The sequence below is a fragment of the Anguilla rostrata genome, chromosome 15 (assembly GCF_018555375.3).
Source record: "Anguilla rostrata isolate EN2019 chromosome 15, ASM1855537v3, whole genome shotgun sequence".
In the NCBI taxonomy this organism is placed as follows: Eukaryota; Metazoa; Chordata; class Actinopteri; order Anguilliformes; family Anguillidae; genus Anguilla; species Anguilla rostrata.
Genome location: NC_057947.1, coordinates 20,940,235 through 20,967,029, shown reverse-complemented (window position 1 = coordinate 20,967,029; position 26,795 = coordinate 20,940,235). Strand labels below are relative to the sequence as shown.

Here is a 26,795-nt window from a genome sequence, read left to right as displayed (position 1 = left end):
GGATCTGTAGGCTGGGACCCAGGTGCTAGTTGGGCCCTGCTCTGAGGCTGACTGGCTGTGGGGATCTCGCACACAGCTGCCCCATGGTGCTTCAAACACGCACGGCCACCGCAGTTCAAACCAGCCACCTGGACCAAACACTTCCCCTAATTAAATACAGGCCCATTACAGAGCAAGTCTCTACCTCTCCCCTCTCTCTCACTCTCTTTTGCTCTCTCTTTCTTTTTCTCGTCCCTTTTCCTTACCCCATTTCACTGTCTCTTCTCTTTCTCCCACTTTCTCTCACTTTCTACCACTTTCATTCTCTCTCTCTCATTCGCTCTCTCTCAGGGGTCAGAGACTTGCAGTAATCCCAGAGTTTACTGACAGACACTGTGGAGTTTCCAGGGCTGCCCTGAGCCATACACAGGTCACATGACCTTGGGGGTCGGAGGGGTTGAAAAGGGTTTCGGCTCCTCCCTTTCAACTGGCTTGGCGCTTGGCACAGGGGAGGGATGGGGAGAGGGAAATGTTGAAAGAGTTTCTGTGTATGTGTGTGTGGTAAGCATGCAAGGGACAATGAAAAAACACACTCTCATATCAGCACATACACACACTGTCTCTCACACAGACACATGCACACACACACACGGATACATGCACACACACTCAGATCTGAGATGAATCTGCACCCTGGAGTCAGTCTGTGTCCTACGACAGAGACGCTGTTGTTGTGTCAGGAAATATGATGACTCAGCAGTAAAGGGTGGCACTCTGGCACATATTACAGTCTTACAGTTTCATGGTCCTGACCAAATTGCACATAAGAACACATAAGAGACTTGTTAAACGCCTGCGACCACGAGGACACGCAGTTAACTATCACGCTTTCACTGTTAAAGAGGGTTACTAAAGAAAATATACGCGTGCTACTAAGAGTCCCTACTGCTTACTGCAAGCAGTGTGGCATAATTAAAATAGCTGTTGTTTTGTCTAATGAGACACAGTATATTCTCTGAAACAGCAATGAGCCCGTGGGCCATTTTGAAACGTTAGCTGCCACTCAGCTGAGATTCATCTGCCTCAGTCTCTGGAGGGACATGGTTACTCACAGAGCTTAAACATGTCACTTACTCACTGCTTTGATGAAGCTGCCCTCACCATCTGAGAAGTCAATGAGCAGGGTTTCCAGCCTTCTCACTAAATCACCGCGCCAGTTAGTCTACTCAGGAAGTGTGTGCGTGTGTGTGCGCGCGTGTGTGTGCGCGCATGCGTGTGTATGTGTGCATGTGTGTGTGACTGTGTTTGTACTGATAAAAGGTACATGATTAAAAGGTGCATATCTGAGAGAAATAAGTGCATGTATGCGCTTTTCCATTTCAGAGAGTGTATAAGAAATGAGCCTGACAAGACAAAGCAACCAGTCAACCAGTGGACCGCGCTTATATGGCTGATCATAAACTCTCGGTTTGTCCAATCAAACACTTTCCTGGATTTTAGCGTCTTAGGAAAGGGGGTGGAGGCGGCAGTGCCAGAGCCACCAGTTGTGGGCCCCATGAGATGACTGAGCTGTCACCATGGCGATGATGTTGCACACTAGCACCTGGAGCTTGTAATTACACTGATTGGCCAGATGTTCACCTCTGCTCCTGTGATAATTAGGATATTATTAAACACACACAGGTACGCACACACACATGCAGGGACACTTTCACACACACTATAGCATTCCAACTTCTATTAGGGCAAACACACAAGTGCAAATGCGACGATCACACTTAAATCACAGCTTTATTTTACTCTACTTTTCTACAGTACTCATTTTTCAATACACACATGAAGTTACGCACTTTGAAGTGACAACTATGACCTAACCACTGAAATACATCAAGACATATGAGAGTTTGTGTTTGGTTAATCAGGGTTAGACCAATGGGAGCCGTAGTTACTGTAGTCAGTGTATACAAAGGGCCAGTAATTTAAATGGCTCTGCAGAATCACAAATGCTAATCTCGAACAGCTGTTCCTGCTCAGTCAAGCAAAATCCTTCAACTAAATAACTGCATCGACATGCAAAACAAAAAAGCAGTTGGGTTGGAAACGCCAGCAAAATGCAAAAAGTATCCTTGTGGTCACTGTGGAATGGGCCGGAACAACAGCACTAGGTGATGAAGCTGAGCGATAAACCGAGTGGAGCCGGCGCTAAGCATCATGCGTAGCGTACTTAGCAAGATTAATGAACATCGGGCAAGGGCTCTCCTGCTGTGGGCACCCCCCCCCCCCTTCCTCTCCACATGCTAACGTTTCGTTTCAGCCGAGGGCTTTCTGGCAGGACCACTCCTCTCCCTACGGCCCCTCCCAATCTTAATAGAGCTTCTGCGCGTGCCAGTCGCCCCCCCGTCATCTCTCTGCGGACTGGTCGGGTCAAAGCCTTCTCTGGCGAGCCAGTCGGTCTGTCCGGATGCGTGTGCATGTGGGGGGAGAGCTAGAAACAAGCATCTGTCAAGTGTGCTAACTGCGAACAGTAATCACACACGCATTTTATACCCCTCTTCTACTGCAGTTATTCAGACCGATGGCATGGGCCACCTCTCAATGGGCTTGTCGCCACGGCAATACCGTTAATTTTGTTAACGCGGAGGATCATTAGCATCTCACTCGAGCAACAGTTAGGGGAGCGCAATCAGTGCGAGCATATTGACAGCCAACAGGTTTGAGGCTTGCTTCATTCCTATTGGCCACATGTTGCCAGGTGATCCCTCTCTGTATCCATTCACACTCACGACTGCAATATAGCCAGCGACCAGTGACAGGGACAACCCAGCTCCTACTGCTTGCAATCACACCACCAGTCACAGCTTAGCGCAGCGAGCCTGCCAGTGAGGTCAGGATGCATCAAAGCCCACGCATTAGCAGGACGAGCCACTCAGCATCACCCTTTCTGCACTTCTTTTGATGCTCACCCAAAATCTCAGCTTGTCGGCGGTGAAATGGACTGAAAATGTCGCTGTGCTAAAAAAAGAGGAAACTAAACTTAAAATGTTTTTAACTGATAAAGAAGGACAAAGGTCGTCCGTGGTGAGGCTGAACGCAGAGCCCGCAGCCACCGCGCACACAATGGTGGGACGAGCACGGCGAGAGAGGGGCGCGCGGGTGCAGAGAGGGCGCCCGTAAAAGTCCCTTTGATCCAGATTGGTTACACCTCATATCTTTCCCACAAAAGTTTCCTCGCTCTATAAAAGGGACCTTTTTCAGAAAAGGCCTGTGAACCCGGTGGCCTGATCACCAGGAACTGAAAGCAAAATGCCCGGCATCTCAATGCGTCGAGCATATCGCCGTGTTTCCATCAAATCCCATCACGCATCTTTGGTTCCACTTTTTCCCAGCATTAATCAGAGCGCCCTCCGGAGAGAAACCTCTCTGAATGAGAGAGGGGTGATAGATGTCGTCCTGTTGAATTATTTGGTTTTTGAAGTTGCTGCGGAATATTGCCGTAAAGTTTGCCTCCGATTGCATTATCGGTTTTTTTTTATTTCAAAAAAGTTTTCAAAGTTTTTTCTTCTTTCTTCTTTTTTTAGCATAACTATTCATTTTCATTTGGCTATTTCAAGTCCAGGGATGGAAATTCTATTTACATCATTACCATTTAAAACAATCCAATGAACAATGTTCAATGCTTACTGTTCTAAACTTGCACCAAATCTGAGTTTCAAAGCAGCAGATTGGGTGACAGCTCTTAGAAACTTGTAATCAGACTGGGATAGCACTATAGGTATTACTAAACTCACATGACCCCTTCTGTTATGACAGCAAATGGCACTTTCATTTCGATCTAAGAGAGAATATGTTTCTCACTAAAAACATCATGTTTTTAACCAATATTTTATCCGTTGTTTGATTTTGTTTGTGTACTTGGCTGTCTTGTGAAGTCTCTGCATTTTCACATAAAGCCATTCTCAATGGAGTAGATTCTGGTAAGAAATCATAAGAAACAGAGATGACAACATCTTCTGAGGACTATTGCGCCAGTCTTTCTCGAGGGAAACATTTTCCAAGACTTTTATTCACAGGCCCAGTTTACAGAGTTGAGTGAACACCAAATTGAACATAAAAAGTTGTGTTTACATGCAAGTCAAAGTTACGCACTAATGTTGACTGAATGCAGTTTCCCCTTGTGCTAAACCTCTTGAGACCAGGGCAGGACTAAGGCAGAAAATGACTGTAACTGGGATTAGGGTCACACACACATATCCCACATGCACCTTTCCTGGTTTTTGAGGAACAAGCTGCAGTGTCATTGCGTCCAAGAGGCACGCCCCCTCCCCACAGTGAAGAAGTTTATTGCCCGGTTTGTTGTAGAAGTTCGGTTTGACGGTGTTGACGTTTTGCTGAATGCTTGCACATGTGCACTGTGCTTGTGTTGAATGTACAGCTGCTAATGGGAGTCGGGCAGACTGGAACCAGCTTTAGTCACGCAAAGCAGAAGTGATGAATTTATAGCTACATCTTCCCTTTGGTTTGGGAGTACGCTGTCTGTTCAACTCTAAGTTTCATTAAAAATAATGCATGCTGCAAAAATGTAACACTTGGTTAATTTGTTAAGGGGGCCCAAGTGTAATTCTTGTTAGACTAAATCCAGGTGTGGGATATGGAATATGAAATGGAAAATACAACATTTAATTAAAATGACACAATCTAGGGAAGAGTTAGGGGATGGCACTTCCAGGGAGTCTGTAGTGTGTGTTTTGTAGTTTATTATAGTGTTTTTGGTAGAAATGCACACATACCTAGACCGCAAGCCACTGCAATCAGTTGTTGCTACTGTATTTGATTTTATGAGCTTCTTTCAAGAGCAGTCTTAAAGCTGGTTTTTGAAGAATTAGCAATATAAGTGTCCTTTTTTAAAAAAGAAAAAACTTCCGTAAGTGCTACTCACAAAGGGGTCTTAAATTGCAATCTAATTATGGATCCAATTTGAATCGACGATGAACTCGCTCTCAAGCCGAACAAGGGAATCTCTCCACTTAATGTCACACCCGGCTGAACACGTATGGCCAGAATTTGACTCTCAAAGCAGGACTCGTCTTTAGCCGTCGGTAAGCTGACAAGGCCATTACTTGAGAATCACATGCGTGTCTTGCGCAAAATACAGAGGGAGGAGAGGTGAAAAGGTAGAGCTATGCAATGAACACAGGAAAATGAAGTGTGTCCTGTCGAAGGCTGGCCGATCACGGAACGTTCTGGAAGCAGCGATACGGGCGGCGCAATGAAATGACAATAAAGGGAAATGTACCGCTAAGTCATTTAACACAGAGTGTATTACAATGCGCAGCGGCAACAGACACGCATTACTTACAGTATGCAAAAAAGCCAGGAAGCAGTAGGGGACAGCTTACATATCCCACAATGAGCACAGAAAGGCAGAGTAATGTACAAGAACAAAAAAGAAACATCTTTAATACAACACATCTTCAGTTAATGTCCTTACAGCTGAACCCAGAGATACTAAACCAGATTTACACACGTCAGAGTCACAGGTGAAGAGTAAACAGTAAGCTACACCTTGCAAAGTCACTCTCAGCAGTGACACACCTTCTCACCAGCAGGCCGATGACATGCCTGCTTTCCCCATGAAAGAGGCCCAAGAGGGAAATGAAATGACAGTCTTATTTACGGAGGGACATTACGGAAGGTGCCGAGAGATCCATTGACATAAAAGCCTGAGAACCCCATGCAATAGCTCTGCTCCAAAGTAAGCGGGCTGAGCGGCTTCATTTTAAAAAGCTTTGCAACTTGGAAGTGCCAGACCGCACATCGCCACGAAGCAAGCCGGCCGGCTGGGGGGCGGAGTCCCCACCAGATTGGACACGCCGGGCCACCGTACGCAAGATAAACCGTTCCCCTGTCGGATAAAGCGGTGGGATCAGTGAGCCCTCTGTGCATGCGCAGGCAGTGGGCCCGGCGTACCCAGAAATCCCCACGCCATCTGCGCGTGAATGACACCTCTGCCTGAGACTTCTCTCCCAGGCGGGCGCTCGTTTCCGTTTGCCACGGTTTCTATCCTCTGTGGCTGGAGGACTGCGTCCACAAACCTTCGACGCTTTCTCCCGGTTTTACGACATCGTGGTGCCAGCAGCTTATTGGATAGGACTGTTGCCAGATCTGAACGACGTCACGTCAAGTCAACGTGCCATGAAGCAAACAGTCGGCAGCATATTCCCTTACTGGTTTCCAACCAGAACAAAGCAGATCCGTGTAATCACATCTAGATTGCCGAGCAGTAAGTGGGAAGGACACATTCAGTCTTCAACACATTAAATCAACCTTGGCAGTGCCCAGTACTGCAGTTTGACAATCGTGGTTCATACGTGTCTGCATTAGTATATGCTGTGCCATAAGACTGAGACAGTAAAGGACAGTAATAATACAAGCCAGCATAAAGCACTGGGCCATTGAGATCAGGGGATGATATGTGATGCAGTAATGACTTGCGTATATCTACCCAGCAGACTCGCTTGTCCAGATAGGTTAACATTTTTACACATTGTCCACTTGTACAGCTTCTTGGCTGCCATTAATCAGGTCAGGGTGGGTAGGACTCCTTTAACTGTGGGTTACCTGGAGAAGTGCTGCTGTAAGGACAGCATCTGCGCCCGGCCCAGCTCCGACTCCTCCGCCACCTCCCGCAGACGCCTCTCGCTCTGCAGTCTCAGTCCCCGCTCTTCCTCCAGCTCCTGCATCAGCTTCTCTCGCTGCGGAGACACGGGGAGGGGGCGTTACAGGGCTGCTACGGCCTTAAAACAGAGGGCGTTACAGCAGTGTTACAGACGTAAAAAACACAGGGGAAAGAGACTGGCATTACAGATGTGTCATAGTCTTGGTGATCTTTATTTAATCGCCTGGAACCAGTTTTTCACCTGTTTGATTGCCTGCCTCTTATTACAATTAAAGGCATTTAAAGTAGCCCCATTGTCTTTGCCATAATTAAAATAATTTCAATCAAAATGATTTTAATTGCAAAGGGCAGCATAACATTATAGCATCAGCAGAAAGGAACGGTCTGCTGATGGCCAATCCTAATTTAAATTTAGAAGCTCATTAATCACAATCAAAAACCGGTTCAGGATAATTATTGGTTTAAAGGTCACTTCTCTGCCCTCCTCTGTCCTGCTCATGGTCCACTAGAGAAGTGACCTCATCGGTAAGCCTTCCTATTCCGTGTAGGGGGGGGGGGGTTGTGGTGGCATTTTTGGCACACAAAATGACCCACTTTTTTAACCGTAAGGGACACATTTTCACGCCACAACAGGCATCACCACAGAGGCCAATAAGATGCACATTTTAAAAAGTACCAGTAACATCACCAAAAGCACTCACAAGGGGGGGTTCACAAGGGGGGGTTCAAACTTCATAGTGTAATAAATGCAACAGAAGCTAGACTTAAAAAAGCCTCGAGAAAGTTGTTTGACGAAAATGAAAATATCGGGTCACGGATCACTTTCAAAAACCATGGTAACCTTCCCGGTTGCCAAGGAGAAGTCAGTTTCTTTCAGAAAATAGCCCAGGAAGAACAGTGTGACTTCCTGAACCCTGGCTAATTTGACTACTTCTGTGCTTTTTAACTGGACTTCTCTCTTCCTCCCGCAGCCAATCAGAAATGATTTCCAGCTGAACCTGCTCCTAGCACTGTGTGAAGGGGCTGTCTGAAGTAAATCTGAAATTTCAACGGCACAGACTACATCAAAAAGAACACCTGTACCCAGAGACCCACAGTCCAGAAAGGTGGGGGGGCTAGCACACCACTTAACAAGTGGTTGATTGACTCATTGAAAAACTGGTGACTCAAGTTTCCATTGGATCTTACAAACAGGTGCTGAGATGGAATAAAGACCAGGATCCTGTGGATCTCTAGTGGAGACTGACAAACCCCAGCAGTGGTTTCCAGAACAAGTGCATTTTCTGTGGGCCACCACTCAAACAGGCCTACTCACTATGAAATAAATGTAAGAAATACATCATTTTATCAAAACTTGCTATAAGATATGAGTTCTTGTTTCTAACCCATGATGATACACCCTTTTTAAACTGTGCTTCGGTACTGTATTTATAAGTTTGTGCTTTCTACCTCCATTTGTTACGTGGACCTGAGATGTAACTTGCTTTTAAATCTGTGCTGCAATATTGCCAATTTCACACTGGAAAAAGAACTTCAAGGTGAAAAAGGTGAAAAAAATAATGAAATACATTCCAATTCAAAGGATTTTTATATATTAAGAAATTCAAGAATCCTCCACAGTGCATCACAACCTATGAAGGATGCTTTTTTAAAGTCTCATATATTTAAATATTATTTATATTTATATATAATGTTGTACTTTATTGCAGGTTTTGTACTGTATACAGTAGCTTCAAAGGATCTTGAAATGAGAGTCTAGCAGAATGGAGACAAGTTGTCGAACTCATTCTTGTTTTTTAATTGCCTCTTTCAATTATGCTTTCTCATTTTGGGGTAACAATTAACATCTCGTATGAGTCATGCAGATAAAGAGAAAAATAACCTTCTCATGCTTGTTAAAATGATCCATATTTTGGAATGAAATAACTGGACAATGAATGTGAACCTTGTCTGTTTGCAGCCAATTTTCCTTTTTTCTTCATGTGAAATACGGGAAAAGATGCTGCGCTCTGAAACAGGTTGCCTCCCTCCATAATGAAATATGCAAAAGAAACCTCAGAATAATTTAAACAGCCATCCCGCACACAGGGGAAATGTGCTAATCGGTAATTAGCCCTTTGTAATTATAATATGTAAACTAGGGTGAAGAGCTCAAAGCGTGCCGCGTTGCTGGTTCCGTGTAAAGATGCCCTTTGCTTAAAGACGCACGGGCTGTCCCTGAACTCCGCGTGCGTTTAACAGGGCAGATTCCAGCACGCCACACACAAGGGCCTTTTGTTTTTAATCGCTGCCCTTCACATTGCGTGGACGGGCTGGAATACGAGTCTGAGCGCGCACGAACTCGGCTTCACAAGCTTCAGCTCAGCTTCACACCTGCATGTGCGAGCTCATTACGCAACCTGTTCTACGGGAAAGAAGGGAGTAAGAATCACCCTGAGAAAAGTGCCATTCATACACTACTATGAGGTGCAGTACTGCTCACTTCACAGCTATTGTAGGGCAATGACACATACTGTTTTTAGTAGTAGCAGTGGTGATAATAATAATAATAATAATAATAGATACCACAACTAATACCACTAAACATACTATGTATATAATAAAAAAATATAACTGCAACAAATTAAATTGGACAGCAAACTTTCAGCTAAAAAATGGACTCACTCCATTCTCCCTGAACTTCAATATTGGTTTCCTTTTAAACTCAGACAATTATATCAAATTCTCCTCTAAAGCCTTAGAGCCCAACCCCCCCTCCCCCACTGCCCCACATACACGCTCACAGGAGCATGTCAATCACAGCTATTCATTCTTCCTGCAGACATCCCATTACCAGGACTGTTATCACGTCGATCATTTTGACAGCCCGTCATTCCAACACTGACCAGATCACTTCAGAGTGAATGTGCCCCATAAACCCATTTCCCATTTATTGTTGAGATCTCAGTGCCCTTTATACCGTGAAGCCAACAAACCAACATGAACATTTTTGTATAACAAAAAATACACAGGCATGCTGTAAGAGTGCTGAGAAACAACATGCCTTCAACATGCAGCCCAGAGTCTGAGTTGGAGAAACACGGTGGCCCTCACCCTACCAGGAACGGGGTAGGTCTAGGTCAGCCATGCCTCATCGGGCTCCTGCTCCATTAGTTCCTGCATTGCCCCAGGAGTCAACAGCCTACCAGCTGTCGTCAGTCAGAGATACGGCTCACTTCCCATCAGTGCCAATTGTCCTGTAGTACAGTGGTGCCAGTATGGCGTAAAATGGTCTCTGGCTCACATAGTGCAGAAGCCATTAGCTTAATACTCCTTGCATTGGTGCAGATGGCACAGCAGTTGCTTCAAACTGAGAGGGGCCAAAAAGAATGTGCGGGAAACCAGTCTGCTGCCACAGAGATCAAAGCACAACTAATACATAACTGATATATTTTGTAAGACATTTCATTTTTATATTAATTAAATATTATGTAATTATTATTTACAGTATAGTTTGTTTTTATTAATTTCACAATTTTGCATCGTATTTGGGAGAAACATTACTCGCCCACAATTCCTAAAAGTGATTTTAAGTGAGCAAGTTTAAGACCAATTCGCCACAGTCACCAGCAGGAGGAAATGCGGGCAGTGCTCCAGAATATCAGCACAAGCAACCTGTGCTGCCAGGCATTTGAAGCTACTCTGGCGGTTGGACATACATCCCAATACAAACCGCAACGTTGAAAAGAGCGGGAAATCTCAGCGCCCGTTTGGCTCATCGCAAACTGATCACAGAGGAACCTTTTTAAGCCCAGCAGCTGGAGAGCGCGTAGTTTTGGGACACGCGCGGCGTGAGGGCGGGGCTGGAGCCGTTTCAGGTTTTCACTAATGAACCTATATTTCACCGGTTATCTCTGCCGCTTGGCCCACACCACGCTGCTCCTGAGAATGATGGATGGAGGGAAGCTGGGAACTGGATGGACTATCTGCTTGAAAGTAAACAAACAAGAGCAAAAAAAAAAAAAAAAACTTGTTAAAACGGGACACGGGAGCTGGAGTCGGAGAAACCTCCCGTTTGCAGACACTGGTCATTGATATTAAGTTAGCACCTACTGGACACAGAATGCAAGGCAGGTGGTGTTGATGCTATCTCAGGGGATATGATAAGGCACGGGGAACTTAACAGTAAAGCTGGAAACCAGATCTTATAGTGCGAACGCATTTGTGCTGCAGCAACAGCAGCAGAAGCAGCAGCACGATAGCTGTTCGGTTGCCGTGTAACTGCTCAATACTGCTATACAACTTGCAACACATGCCTATACAACAGAGGCTTTGTGGTACCTTGCACAATTAACAAAAGCTGAGCAGGAGAAACCTGCAACGTATGATACACAGATATCATCCACTGTGAATTCTGTATATTTTATCAATCGGAGATAAGATGAAGGAGTTTCCTTTATTCAAAAACACCGGTCTATGTGACAAGTTCCCCAATGACAGACTGCAGAACAATTAAGCTGCCTTCAGCATTCTCACCGATGCACCCTTAATTATGAATTATTCACCAGCTACTGGATTGAGTATTGTGTTAACTACTCATGACTGTAATTTATCAAACAAGCTATGCTAATTTGATGTCACTGAAACGGCGGCAACGTAATACACATCTCTGCTTTCATGAAGCATACTCTCACCTGAGTAAAGCCAGCCTGAAGTTAAAAAAATCCATGTGCATTTCAGTACAGAGCCAGAAGTTCACAGAACCACGGCCTTGCCTGAGACACAACAGGAAACGCGCCTCTCAGCATAATGCTGCCGAAACACATAAGAATTAGTTTGTGGGAAATTGTTTTTTGAGGCGTGATTTACATATTAACACTTACTTTACAATCTATAAATCTGTAAATCTCACAGGGTGCTCGTGGGCCTCGTACTGTATATTTATTCCTGCATGCTGTGCGCTTCAGACAAGTAGCCGCAGGCGTCTAGCTCAGGTGCACAGAGGCAGTGAACCCAACCCACTGCTCATGCCCGCACTTCTCTGAACGCCCACTCCACACACACGCCTACCTCCACCAGCCACAGCAATGGCTGCAGGGAGTAACACAGCTCTGTGTGGAGACAGACTCAAGAATGACAAGGTTTTATCTTAACCAAGACATTTTTTCCCAGAAATAATAATAATAATAATAGCAGCAGCAATGGTCATATATTAGCAGTAGTAGCAAATGCAGTGCTATACATTATTCTTCAGGGTATTTGTTGGGCACCATCACAGCAGAATTTTTTAGCATTACACCAATCAGTTGTAATTTGTTCTGTAGCCAGGTTACTGCTCTTCTTGCTGTGATACGGGCAATGTTCCCTCTAAGCTGCGCGCGTGCGCAATCGCGCACTGCCCGCACATTCTCAGCGCACAAGAAAATCTATCCAGCGCATAAACAACATCAACATAACGTATTAATTCATATCTAATATTAGACCTAATCTAATCTAATTAATTCGCCCAATAATATTGTTTTTTTGTTTCTCACTCAGTGAGTGACAGGTGTCCAGCCAATGATACGATACGGTTCACTTACGGTACGAAGCCAATCATGGCATTGGCGGTGCTTGCGTCTGGGCCCTGCCTATAGACGGTTTCAACGGTAACAACATAAACAAACGTTACTGCGCATGTGCGTTGTTCTGGCCCTAACTTGACTTCCGGCAGACTTCCGCAAACAATCAATAACAACAGAGTCCCTCCAGACTATTTCTGATAACAAGCAAAGTAAATAACAAGTAAATTACGTTAGCTAGCTAGTTAAAACTATGTCTAGTCCGTATTATTTGGGGTTACCAGTCGAAGAAAAGAACCGTTACTTGGCCAAACTGAAATGCGACAATGTTACATTACCAGAAAATCAAGTGACAGATAACTGTTCACAGTATTGCACCTTGCTGAGCATCATACATTCCTTACATAATCCATAACTGTTCTGGGTTACATGCACATTCATTCCTGTATAAAAAGTGCACTCTTTCTATGATGTTGCTTAAAAACGATGATTAGAAGCACAAACTGGGGCTAGTGGGCAGCATGTGTAGCCAATGCAATTACTGTAGGTTATTTATTTAACCTAGATGTTTTATGGGAAAACATCGTGGCTCTTATAGTTTGGGTCATCTTGCTAGGTTACCACAACAAAAATGATCAGGCAATGTAACGCTGTCAAGTCATTGGAAACAGGTATCATAACGTTAGTAAAAAACGTAGCTAAAGCGTATGAACTACTAGCATTGAGCTAACGTTACTGTGCATAATTTATAAAATGGTAGCTACGTTTAGCTAGCTAGCTAGTTGGCTAGCTAACTAGAATGAATTAATTAAGCTACAATCAATTTAGTTAGCTAATTCATAACTATTTCAGGCGTGTTACTGGTCAGCTTAGTTATCGCTTATTATGAGTTTGTTACCTGAAACAAAGTGCTAGAGTGAGAGCACCTATTCGACCACCTTCGTTCGACAGACAGGAAAGCGTAAACTGATTCGCAACTATATATGAAATAGGCGAAATATCGGTAACAACCTGTACCTAGTTATGTAGGAAAAATATCCTTGTTATCCTCCTGTGGTTATTTTTTCAGTACTTTCACGTTTTTTTGTGTGCCAGCAAATAAGTCAGACGTGGTCCAGCGCTAGCATTTGGTTGCTAAGGGGACGTGTATCGACCACCCCATGTCCAGTTATTTCTCTAAAATACGAAGTAACAACGGGCAAGCACCAGCTATGATAATCGCAGGGATTCATCAATTCGTTTCACAATTTCCTAGTGAGGTTACAAAGTTAAATTATGTATTTTTACTAATTTTCGAAATATAGTTTGTTCCTGAGGTCAGGTTGCACCCCACAGCACAACAACCTGAGCCCAACATCAGTCTGTTCATCAGTTTAACTTTCACTCCATTTGTAATCGGTGCCATATTAGCCAGTAAACACAAACCCAATAATAAACAAACACAGACCGGAAGTTAACTTAGGGCCAAGCGCACAACCTTGGCAACGCGCGTGCCACTGATGAAACCGTCTATATGCGCCGTGCAGGTTAGCTAGCAGGTTAATAGATGCTAATACAAACCCCGCATCATGGCGAAACGAACAGGCAGCGACACATCCACTCAGCAAGCCACAGTAAAAAAGAAATGCAGTTCTTTTAAGATGGAATGGCTGTCGGAGTATGTGCAAATTGAAGAAAAAGCGGTGAAATTGGGTGAGATTTTTTCTTTTTCAAGTGAGAAAGGTCTACTCTGCAAAACATGCAGCGATGCCAAAGTAGCAAGTGAGTTTTCAGAGGGAAAAATGTGGACTGAATGGAAGCTGGACTATCTCAAGCGTCACGTTCAGCATAAAAGTCATTTAAAAGCTGTCGAAACTGTACGAAGACTCAAGATGGGACAGGGGATTGGTACATTATTGCGGGAGAGCGCAAAAGAGCGAGAGAAAAGGAACGAGCTGTCACACAAAACAAAATCGGACCCTGAACAAGTTAAAGTTCTCATTGACAATATTTTACTTGCCATCAAAATGAATGCATCAATTCTGTCAGTTCAACAAATCCACGATCACATGGCAAAGTATGTGAGTATACCAGAAAGCTGGCGAAGCAAAAACTATGCCTTTGAATTTGTGAACTCAATCAATGAGATAGTGCAGAATGAGACTATGTGCAGTATTAAAAATGCACCCTGGCATACCCTGATAGTAGATGAGAGCACAGACATATCAGTACACAAAATGCTAGTCATATATATTAAATACAGGGAGGAAAATGATGTTAACTACAAAACTGTGTTTGGTGGCATCATCCAGCTGACAGCATGCACTGCTCAGGATATTGTGCAAGGAATAACTCAGTTTTACTCCAAACATGGACTGGACATGCAGAAAATGGTGATGCTGACCTCCGATGGTGCCTCAGTAATGCTAGGAAAACACAACGGAGTTGCAGCTTTGTTAAAGCGCCAAATACCACACCTAACTGAACAACATTGTGTGGCCCACAGAGAGGACTTGGGCATTGATGATGCCTGGAAAAATGTGCCTTCGATGCGAGATGTTGAAGCTCTTCTTAGAACTGTCTATTCCACTTTCTCTCGGTCCGCTGTGAAGAGGGGCAAAATGGAGGACCTGGCAAAGATTCTTGATGAAGATGCACTGTCATTCAGGCCTCTGAACGAAGTGCGATGGCTGTCGCGGCACCAAGCTGTCAATGCTGTTCTGAGGAACTACACTGTGCTTACAGAATTCTGTAAAAGAGAATTCACCGATAACAGAGATCCAGTGGCAAAGTACTGCTACAAAAAGCTGAGTGATTCAAAATTCAAGGTTACTATCACTGCTCTGGGAGATGTTTTGGGTGAGCTAGCACAACTCTGCCTCACTTTACAAAGACGCAACCTGACTGTGATGGAAGGACACTGCTTTGCTAGAGCAAAAATTGAGAAGTTGCGTTCCCAATACTTGAAAGAGAAGGATGTACAGTGGAGCGACCGTGTCAAAGAGGCAATGGGGACCTCATCAGCTGATGGCAGAAATACTGGTGAGATTACTCTTTTTATTAGTAAGCTGTGTGATCACATGGATGCTCGTTTTCCAGAGGATGAATTAAAGGAGTGGTCTGCATTTGACATTGAAACATTGAGCTCAGACATCAGTTTTGACTATGGATCAGCAGACATTGCCACACTGGCAAAGAAGTATGAGGCCATTCTCCACCACCCACCACAGTCTATGGAGACCATTAACAGTCAGTATGCTGAATTCAAGTACATAATGAAGCAAAAACTTAAACAGAGGTCAATCAGCACATTCTCAGATATGGTTGCTGCAACACTTAGATGTGAGGAGCTAAAGGAGATCTCACAGCTTGTGGATATTTGTGCTACATTTCAAGCTTCCAGTGCCGACTGTGAAAGAGGATTTAGTTTAATGAATCATATCAAAACAAAATCCAGAAATCGTCTTGAAGTGACACATTTGGACCAGCTGATGCGCATAAAGTCAAAGCAAGAAGCAGACGAAGCCATCAACCTGGACAAAGTGTACAACCATTGGAGAAGTGAGAAGGACAGACGTGAAAAATAAGGTAAAATTTAAGTCAGATTTGTGCATATTCTAGTGACGGTTATTAAGATTTTGTCTTTATGGATATTAATCATTAAATGTTGTTACTATTAGATCATTTATGGGTAGTAGAAATGCCAAGAAAAACTGTGTAATTAGATATTTTACAGACAAAGTGTTACAGGAAATTGCACTGTATCACAAGCTACAGCACAAGTCATTGTGCAAAATGTGAATGTTTTAATGTAAGCAAAATGTTATGTCTGAAAGGTGTATATGTCTCATATCTTCCAGAACAGGACCCTCAGCCAGGCAAAGCAGGACTCTTCCCATGGCCAAAGCAGGACTCTCACATACTGTATAACATCTACACATCCCATTTTTCAGATTTTTGTCTTTTTTTAAGTGGACCAAATTACTTATTTAAAAATAAAGCGTGCATATCTAATGTTGCTCACAGTAGTCCTCAGTTTGCTCAGGGAGCTTGTGTGTATGCCCAGATACATGAAAAATTAGAGGGAACATTGGATACGGGTATAATAATAATGATAATAATACTAATAAAAACACCAAAAACAATGTGTCGATTCCTTGACTGTTCTGTTGCCTTTAAAAGGTGTCATTGAGAGAAAGTGTTCAGAAGTTTACCAGGACATTGAGACATAGGTCAAGGTGAGAGTATGTTCAGCTACCAATGACAAAATGGCTATGGAAATTCCACAGATGCATATTCAGTCTCTTTCCCTCTCTCTCTCCTTCTCTTTTGCCATCTTTCTATCAATCTCTATATCAGTATGCCCCTCTGTCCCACTTTCTCTCATGATCTGCTATCTCTGTTGAAGAAAGAACCTCTCTCTATCTTTCTCATATAAAACTACAGTTAAAGTGGCTGAAAATGACATGCAAGCAGGAACTTCTTCACTTAACATCCTCAAGTATAAATGGAGAACATGTGAGTGAGCTTTTAAAGGTCAACATTTAAACAATAAATGAAGAATACAATTTAAGGTCTCAGCCTCGCATGTAATGACATTACTAACTTTTATTTTTGCTAGTAATAATAGCATGGGTAAGAACAGTAATTTTGTGTGTGGAAGTAACAGTAATAGAAGCAGTATTCATCAAAGTAATACCATTGTTAGTAGTATCTGTAGAATGACTTGCACATTATCCTACTTTGAGAACAGTTATTGCATTTAAGGTACTTGCTGAAAAATCTCAGACAAACGTTGGTGCATAATTTTATATCTACATAATTCTGCAGCGTGTAATAAATATATTAGCACATCCATAGTTAATGCATTTAGAGATGGCCTCCAGCAGCCAGGAGGCTTTTGCAGAGGAAGAATTTACACACAGATCCAACACTGCCATCTAGTGGCAGGAACAGCTCATCAAACCCTCAGCAAGATCCATACCAAAGCATAAACCTCAAGGCATCACAGAAAACCCTAGACATAAAATGCATTTAAGAAGTGACTCCCAACCAATTCATTGCCAGGGGCCACTTTGTAACACATTCTATATCAAAGTGAAGGATCAAACTGATCACAGCTGCAGTCTGAAACCTGGGCTCCGGGTACCCCCGGGGGTCCTGCATGAAGGAGTCACGCGCTCCTTAAACACAGTAATGCAAATTAAATGAAGTACTGCAATATACCTAAAATTAAATCATAGCAGTGCCAATTATAGCTTCTGGCATTCCACTTGGCTAAAAAGTAGAAATAGCAGTTGATGCAATAAAAAATTTAATTTTAATGCTACGATTAACACACTGTACATTTAAATACTGTGGTGGCCGAGCTCTATGATTATTTTGATAACACAACTATGAGAACATATTTAACCACTTGCATCACCACATCATGGTTAAAAGATTCATTAAAAAATAAATTATAGAAGTTTTTCCCTCTCACCAAAGGATACGTGAAATAAAAAATCGCCCATTTATACCAACGATTTCCAGAACAAGATATCACGACCAGTCTAAAAAGGGCACAGAATTCAAGAACAGAAGGACACCAACAAGAACAGCGACCCGGACACTTTGTGCGCACACGTGCGTTTGCGTGGGGTCTCCCTCATTTCCACCGGTCCCTCTCATCCATTTTCCTCTGGCCTGAGCTGAAGAGCAACCGCGCGAGACGTTCGCCGCCGCGAACGACCGTACTTTGCTCCGGCTCCGGCTGACATTCCAGCAAACAGCGGTTTTATTATGTGGAGCGGGCAGCCGGACCTCAATGAACCCGAGTCGCCACTAAAACGACTCGCGGTCTTCGAGACGGCTGTAAATCGCGGGGCGCTCGGCGAGCCCGCATTTACGGTTTTCCAGGGAGACTCCTTGCGAGACATAATGGCAGCTATAAATTTACCGCCGCAGTGACATAAACCTCCTCTGGCATCCCGAGTGCGAGAAGAACATCTGGATTCCAACCGGCCACATGTGCGCCTTCAAATAAAGGCCCGTTTAACGCCCTCTAGAAGGAGACAATTCAGCTAAGACTGTCTTAGGCCAGCAAAACTGAACAGTGGAGGCCATGGAATTACACACATAAATGCACACACACACACATGCATGCACAAACACACACACACACACATTATAGGATGATATCACACTTCTTTTGAGAGTGGCATACATTTTTGCACTAGAAAGTTCTTACAAAACTGCACATGAATGTATGCTGCAGCTTACAGTTCTTACCGCAACGAGTTTGATCAAACAATTTTACACGGATGCATATCTGAGAAGCATCAAATTCCCGAGGCATGTCACAGGCCTTGAGAACACAACCTACAGGAATGACAGTGACAGCACAGCAGTCATAATGTCTGGATTACTACTTCCCTGTTGTGTTTTAGTGATTTCCTGTAAAACACTTTAGGGTGAAATCAATTCATTGCCACGCCCAGCATTTAGAGTTACTGTAGCTCACGTGCTGCTGAAGAGGTTTTAACTGCCAATAACTGATTCAGGGTCAGCATACCCAGCCCTTATCCCAACCTCTGACATTATGAAGAGTAAGATTAAACTGATCCTGGGTCAGTGCTTTAGGGCTGAATCTTATTACGCCATCACACCAGCCCTGTCAGAAGCCAGCCTTAGAGAGGCAGGGACTGAAGTACGTGTAATGCAGCATACAGTACAGCTTGCAGAACATGCCTCAGTCATCACAGGCTCACAGGAATTCCCCTACAGCTATGGTTCCCAGACTCAACCCCCCCACCTCACCCCCCATCCTCCCCATCCCCCCCATTCCAGGCCATGCATCACCACAGCGCATTCTTTCCTTGCTTTGTTCCATTACAGCTTTCATTTGTTCTTTGCATGTAAATTGCTTACACATGATGGACACAGTGACAGTACGCTCAAAATCCCTTGTTTAAAATGCAGCCTCAGTTCCCAGGATTCAAACATGCAACCCTCTGGCTATAGATTCAGTTCCATAACAGTGAGAGATGCTGCAGTTCCAATATAAGTAAGAGCACAAGTAATGCCTGCTTAACCTGAAACCTTACAGCAGAATGGTTAGATCAGTGACATGTACAGTAAATGCATAGCAGAGCCAATGCTCCATGCACTAATGGGTGCAGTTACAAACCTAAACTGGTGGAAAAAACAACAAAAAGCTTATTAAGTATCAAATTTAATCCACTGTGTAATAGTCCATGCAAATTCGGGAATCAAATCCAAAAAAAAAATCTAATCTCAAAAAACAAGGAGGAAAACTCTTAAAGGACATTAGGAATCCCATAACCTTTTTTTGCACAGAACCATATTTTGGGATAATTACACTTCACTAAAAGGAAAATCTCCCATAACCACTAATGGAAGTGAACATAACCCTCAATTATATTTCACATCCTGTCTCCGAAGCCGTCGCGCGGAGATCTTTGCAACAGATGCACTTTACGCCCCAAACTCAGCGTAGCTATGGCAGCCAGCTGATTGACATCCCAGCAGTAAGCAACACAGAGCATTAAAGATGGCTGGTCCTAGTTGCCGAATCAGTGGCATTGTTAACGTGTTTGGCCCGCGATGGGGAATGTAACAGTAGCCGCGGTGCTGCTCTGGTCTAATCCCAGGGGTTTTAAACACACCCTGGGCTGCAAACCCACAACCATAAAACCTTAAACCTGTTGCAGACGCACAGCGAGGCCAAAAGCTTCAGTAACACTGCACTTTTACAATGTGTTAAAATGCACTACTGTTTTAATTTAAAAAATGTAAACCCTTTAATTAGACTGGCCTTATTAAATCTCCACATTAATTTTTTTCTGTAGCCCTGAGATACTGTTAAACAGCTGAAATATTTACATATCACAATGGACTGGGTCTTCTTTAACTGGAACCATACTCAATATAAGTCATTTCGAGCGTGTTTCTTAATTCAATGGGGTGGTGGTCAGCAAATGCCATTAAAAAAAAGTAGGATGGAAAGGTTAAATCAGGAAACATATAACAAAATCCAACACTAGGACTGAGTTACTATGTCATATGGTGCCATTTAGTAATATTTTCAATTTAATAATAATACAGTAGACTGTATTATGAATTATGAATTGTGACGCGGCAGTGAGAAATGAAGAGTGATTCCTCCTCTATCACACGCAGCCTGGACTGGAGCCTGTTCCACAGTTTGTCCTGTAGATGGCCTTCTCATCCTGAGTAAATGCTACAGAGTCATTCTGTCCCTCAAGCACTGACCCCAAATCAGCTTCAGCTCCCCCACTGCCTGCCTCCGCACACAATGTCTAGCTGTGGCTGTAGGGTGGGGATTAATCTGATATCAGTTTTTGGGGGCAGGATTATGATAGATAATTCTGTTTCTGTATTTGCTATACAAGCCTACGGTGAGGTCAAACTATTATGTTCACTGCTGGAAAATCTGAATGGAAAACAGCCATTAGATATATGTTTTCAAGCTCAGTGTCTGATATATATACATATATGTGTGTGTGTGTGTGTATATATATAATGGAGTGTGTAATATACACATGCATACATGTAGACTTTCATTTCCCATTCATCTTATCTGCTTTGATTACACAAATAAAGTTTCCAAAAATTGATTTAAGAGCGGCCCCAAGCAACAAGCGATGCATGCAAGCACACACAATAAAATTAATGTCTACACTGCATCATCATTCTACCACATGTGGTTCGCCACGCTGTAACTGCGGTCACAATGGCATTACATGGAAACTGTATATTGAAGTCATAAAATTCAGCCAGGTCACTTTCGGCTAATCGCTGTGGGTTTCCATTACCCTGCCATTCTGTAGTCCTGCCTACCAACCCCCCCCCCCCCCCATTCCAGCCCCCCTGACCCAAGCCCCACCCCTTTCCCAAGTGCGCTTTCTGATTGGCTGTAGAGGGACTTTAAATTAATTAGAGCCGGAGTCTCTGGGGAGGGCCCAGTGTTTGCACTGTGGTGCGTGGGCGATGGAGGACTGCAGGTGTGAAGTGGAGCCGGGGGGGTTCATAATCTCTTCATTACACGCTAAAGCCCCAGTGGGGGCGCTTCTGTATCAAAGCCCCCGGCGTAGCCCCCCAGCCCGGGCACACGGGCTCAGGGGATACAGTTAATAAACACGCCCTCCCCAGACGCCACTGGTTCCGGCGAACTTGGCGGAGCTGAAAAGCAGCGCCCGGCGATAAGGAAGGCTGCTGAGCGTAGCGGCGGCGCTAGATGGAGAGATTGCGGCACGCTTCTCCACAGCGGCTGAAAAAAGGGAGGGAGGAGAGAGGCACTCGGGCACAAAGACAAGAGAGATAGAAAGAGTAAAGGAAAGAGAAAAGAGAAAGAAAGAAAAGAGAATGTAATCCTGTTATAGTCTTTTTGTGGCGGATCAATGCCTTTGTTTGCCTCAGAACAGCGCTCTAACACAATTGAATTGAGCCAGTGGCTGTAGAAACAGTGGAGAGACCCGGAGGAAGTGCATTCAGAGTCACTACACAGCATCACAGACTGTGGTTGGAGGTACACGTGCTCCACCTGCGACTGTCAATCATCTACAAGGCTCATTGTTGCAATCATGACCAATGACAAAAATGTCCACACAATGTGCTTAACTGTGCAGTTTGTCGCAGTTATACTGTTAAGTCCAGTGCTCTGGTTCAGTGTGTGATGTTACAACATTACAGAGCCCATTCAGCAATAAAGATGTGACAGGAGTGATATTCCAGCCCTAAAATAAAGACAGTCAAAATCAAATAAAGTAGAGAAATATCGTTAATAGATGTTTGAATGTGCAGTTTATGGAGTAGTTCTCAGCCGTTTAATATTTAAATGTATGCACACATACTAGACAGCCCTGTTAAATTATTAATCTCCACAAATTATATATTATCTGATATGAGCTGTCTTTTGATGTGTCTGGGAAAATATAATCATTAGTGCAGAGCATTACGGTAAGAGAGCAATCTCTTACCCAGAGTAACCGTGTGCATCGCACACACCTAGGGAATAGGCATATGGTAAACCAGTAGAGCAGCCCATTTATCAATGCCATGAGAATTCAACCCCCCCCCCCCCCCCCCAAAACACACATGCACACACACACACACACACACACACACCATATCACGCACACACACCACACACACACACCACACACAACAACACACCACACAACCACCACGCACACACACACACACACACACACGCACACACCACACAGCACACACACACACACCGCCACACCAAGCACGCACACACACACACACACACACACACACACCACACACGCACACACGCACACACACACACACACACACACACACAGATAGAATTTAGACTATGCTGTCAGGAGCCATCAGGCCCTCTGAGCGTGCGGTGTTGTTCTGGGACCTGTCAGTCCTGCGCTGGAGGGGCCTGATAAAGAGCAGCTCACAGACGGGGCACCTGTGGTCCGCTGATACGGCACTCAGGACTGTCACCAATCATGGGATCAGACGTGATGGGGGGGGGGGGGGCACGGAGATCCCAATAACCCCATCCGTTTGCCCCCACTGCCATCACTCTTCCATTTTTCCTTCCATGCTTCATGGTGTGCCATTCTGCCAAACTGTCACTGGTCCAATCAGAAAGTGTCAGTTAGGAGAGACGTGTGGTGCAGTCTGTAGGGCTGCTGAATCTCTGCCATATGCAGTTCCTCCACATTCCCAGCTGTGGTCCCTTCTAACTGATACCCCCTCTGCTTCCTACCCGTCTAAGAAAAGCAAAAGATACCAAAGGAGGGTGGACTATGTGCTTTCCTTTAAGAAGGGTTGATTTTCTGATTTTCAATCAGTAGACGAGCTGCGCTAACGCGCTTGCAGTGCGCTAACGCGCTCGCAGTGTGCTAACACACTCACAGTGCGCTAACACGCTCACAGTGCGCTAACACACTCACTGTGCGCTGACACGCTCGCGGCGCGCTAACACGCTCGCAGTGCGCTAACACGCTCGCCGCGCGCATACAGGGCGGCGACTGCGCGGTTGACCCAATCAGGCTGCGAGCAGCCAGGTGGAAGCAGGCGCGCCTCACCGCAGCGCGGCCTTCATTTCACGCGCGTGACAGCCTCACGCTCGAATTCCCCTACCTGTTTCACAGGAAAATCCACTTTCCCTCGCTACAGCTCGCGGCGTTACAGCGGCCGGTCTTTTTGGAACAGGAAACCCCGCATCCTGCCGGAGAGCCTGTCAAAGCGCTGTTTGAGAACGGCGCTGCGAGCGCGCTCTTAGGCGGCCCGGCCCTAGCGCGGTTGACAGTGCTATGAGGTTTTCTGGTGGGTGTTTGGAAAGAAACGCACGGGCGTGGGGTACACCTTGCGGCCGCCTGGTCATGTGCTTGGGTTGAAACCAGGGTGGGGAACCTGCGCGACGCTCGCTGCGCTGGGGAGAGACTGCGGCCTGTGTTCTCCCTTTTCACCTTTCACTAGGAAAAACCACAGAAGAAAAAACAAACAGAGCGAGCATCGCAATCGAACACCTTCTGGGAAATTCAACGGGATCACCTGGGTGCAATCAGGGAAACGCATTGATTTGTGGGCGTTAAATTCCTCGACGGGTAAAAGCTACAGGGGAGGCTTGTTCTGGAGCAGGCACCGGAGGAACATTCCTCCAAACCTGTTGGCTAAAAAGCACACACGGCAAGGTCACATGACACAGACAGCCACAACCTAACAAGAGCCTCACTGTTGCCTCTTATTATTGCCGTTTATTAAAAATGGGAAGTAAACACAAACCAAGGCTTTTATGAGCCTGCCCGCTCATCACATAGCAAGGTGCTGGTTTGAGCAGACCACCCTGGGGGGAATAAGACTGTTAATTAACAGTTTGGCACTAATCAATGGACTCATCTGTCCATTCAATTTATAGGGGAGGAATAGGGAGCTAGTGGAATTTACAGGGCTGATCTCACCCCATTCTCTGTCCAGGTGACCCAGAGCCAACACCATATCTGAAACACTGACATATTTCCTTCATCTGCTCCTGATATCTGCACCTCACAAATAAACCATTTTATCATTTTCCCTCAGTAACAAGATACAGACTGGAAGGGAAATGAAAGAGAAGGGAGAGAGAAAGAAAAAAAAGAGGCCAAGAAAGGTATTCCTTCACAAGATCCATAAAAGTGAAAAAGCAAATGGGTCCAACCTACAAATTACCGGTATCAAGCCCGCTGTAAAACGGGCCTTTAAAAAGGGCTGGATCCAATCCCCCACCGCTGAGCCCAGCCCTCACCCAGTAATAAAGAGCCGGCTGGATCCAATCCCCCACCATTGAGCCCAGCCCTCACCCAGTAATAAAGAGCTGGCTGGATACGTTTCCATCTGGAATAATCCAGCGGCAGCGTTACAACCCCCCACCCCACCCCACAAATCTGAGCTGGGATACACCAATGCTCTGAAATCCCATTTCTGCTCCCAGAATCCAGTTAAATATAGCCTATCTAGCGCAAGCGGACGGGTATAAAAGGCAAGCTTCGGGCTGGGATGGGGACTAATTTAGGGGGTAGCGGACAAACCGAAGGACGTGCACTTCAAAGGGTACCCCCCTCATACCACCACCCCCCCAATGTGGTTTTCGGGGTTTCTCTGCCAGACGGGGATGGGAGTTGCTCTGCCAGCACTTTGATAATTATCTCCCCGAAGCAGCATCCATTTTTCCCCCTTTTTTATTAACTCCCACCCTCGGAGAACGAGTCCATAAGCTTTTCTGAGAGCGGCTTCGTAGAGTCGCCGTGGAGACTCCAGTAGGATAATCCCGAATCACAATGGGCCCCCCCTCCCACTCCCACCCGCCCTTCTCCCTCTGTCTGGCACTGATAAGTCGCCCGTAAAGCCCCTACTCTGGGCGCTAATTAGCATGGACTCCACTCGCAGGAGCCTGAGTGGCATCACTGGTAGAGAGACTGCACAGCTGCAGAGAGAGGGAACCCAGTGCCTCGTGTGTCAGTGCCTCAGTACAGACAGTATGTGTGTTTAAGTCTTAGTGATAGACCAGGTGTGCAATGAGCAGGGTTTCAGGTGGTCTGCAAATTATCCAAAGTTGTTCGCAAATTCTCAAATGTTTGCCAACCACCAGTAAACATCAAAAGAAGCAGAACTACCGCTAACATGAGCACCTTCAAAAAAAAACTGCGTGTGTTCGTCAACAGACGCATTTGTATGACTGCACATCGTGATAATAAAGCATTTTCACTCCTTGTATCTCTGCCTCATCTCCTTTCCTCACTCCACACGCAAGGAAAGGACGCAAGGAAGACATACAAGGGCCATTAGGATGAGCCCACAGAAGTCACTTAATTCTTGGATAAAATCCCTCCCCTCTCTATGACGGACAGCTTCTTGTCCCCACAGTGTGTGTCTGAGCCTCAGCACAGACAGTTTTAGTGTCTGTGTCCCAGTATAAACAGTATGTGTCTGTGGCTCCACACAGACAACGTATATCTGAACCTCAGTACAGTGTGTGTATCTGTACGTCAGTACAGACAGTATGTGTGCCTGAGCCTCAGTACAGCCACTGTGTGTCTGTGCCTCAGTACAGACAGTATGTGTGTCTGAGCCTCAGTACAGACAGTTTGTGTCAGTGTTTCTGCCATTATATTCCAGAGCCTGTATATGGATGTGTTATGCATATCGCAGTATGGCTGCTTTGCATGTCTGTCTCTCAGTCAGTCGCTCGTGTCTGTCACACACCAGTCTCTCCAAAACAACATGTCTCACAATTAACACCAACTCCTTCTGCAAAACCACCAAACCAAATCTCTCCAAAACAACATCTGCCTAAACTCACAACAGCTGCTTCCAGTACACATCTCTCTTCCAGAGAACACCACTCCAAATTCACACCAACCCCTTCCACAAACTGCTTGGCTTGCTGACTGTTCTGGAGCCTAGCTGGGGTGATTCTTGGAACGGTACCTGAGCTAAAGGGAAGGTGATCCATGCTGCAGACCCATCACCCACTGATTTTAAGCCCAGTGTTTGACCCACAGTGCTGCACACCGTCCCCCCCGTTCAGAATAACCCTGGTACTCGGTCAAGCTTGGTCAATAGAGGCAATCCCCATTTCTGTGATGTTACAGGAAAGTGGGGGAAAATGCAATGATCCACATACCACTTCATATGTCCCTGATTCAGGTAAACCCCCAGGTTTGGTGGAAGGATTAGCTTTAACTCACAATATTCATGTGCCAGTAATTAGCCAGTCAATCCCTTGAGGAATGCTATGATTGGCTAGACTGCATCAATAGAAGCTGCTGAGCTTGAGAAAGGAAAGGATAATTTCCCTTTATTTCTTAATTTTCCTAAAACCATTTTTGCTCATCTTGCACAATAAACAAGTGAGAGAAAATGATTTTGATTTTGATTTTTTTGTTTTGATTAGCCCACCCACTGGTCTATATATGCTTTTTGTGAAATTACATTACATTACAGGCATTTAGCAGAAATCATTGCAGCTGTAAGTTATTTTATTTTGTTGCACTGTTATGGATGAGCTATTAAATAATCTAATATATGGTCTTATGATCAAAGCGTTTTAAGGCAATCTTTGATATGGT

The 26,795-nt window shown here is 44.8% G+C and overlaps 1 protein-coding gene and 1 long non-coding RNA gene across 6 annotated transcripts in view; one reads left to right on the top strand and one right to left on the bottom strand.

Moving 5' to 3' along the window:
- The window catches only part of LOC135240391 (nck-associated protein 5-like), a 186,524-nt gene that overhangs the window by 78,297 nt on the left and 81,432 nt on the right, over nt 1–26,795 (bottom strand). For all 5 annotated transcript variants that reach the window (XR_010325670.1, XM_064309802.1, XM_064309801.1 and 2 more), the window contains one exon: nt 6,598–6,731. Coding sequence is in view for 4 of the 5 variants with exons in the window: in XM_064309802.1 (XP_064165872.1) it covers nt 6,598–6,731 (134 nt within the window). In the remaining variant the exon portion in view is untranslated. The remainder of the gene's footprint in view (nt 1–6,597; nt 6,732–26,795) is intronic.
- Nucleotides 13,711–16,193, top strand: LOC135241081 (uncharacterized). The gene is made up of 2 exons (XR_010325883.1): nt 13,711–15,762; nt 16,035–16,193. It is a non-coding gene; the product is annotated as an uncharacterized LOC135241081 (long non-coding RNA).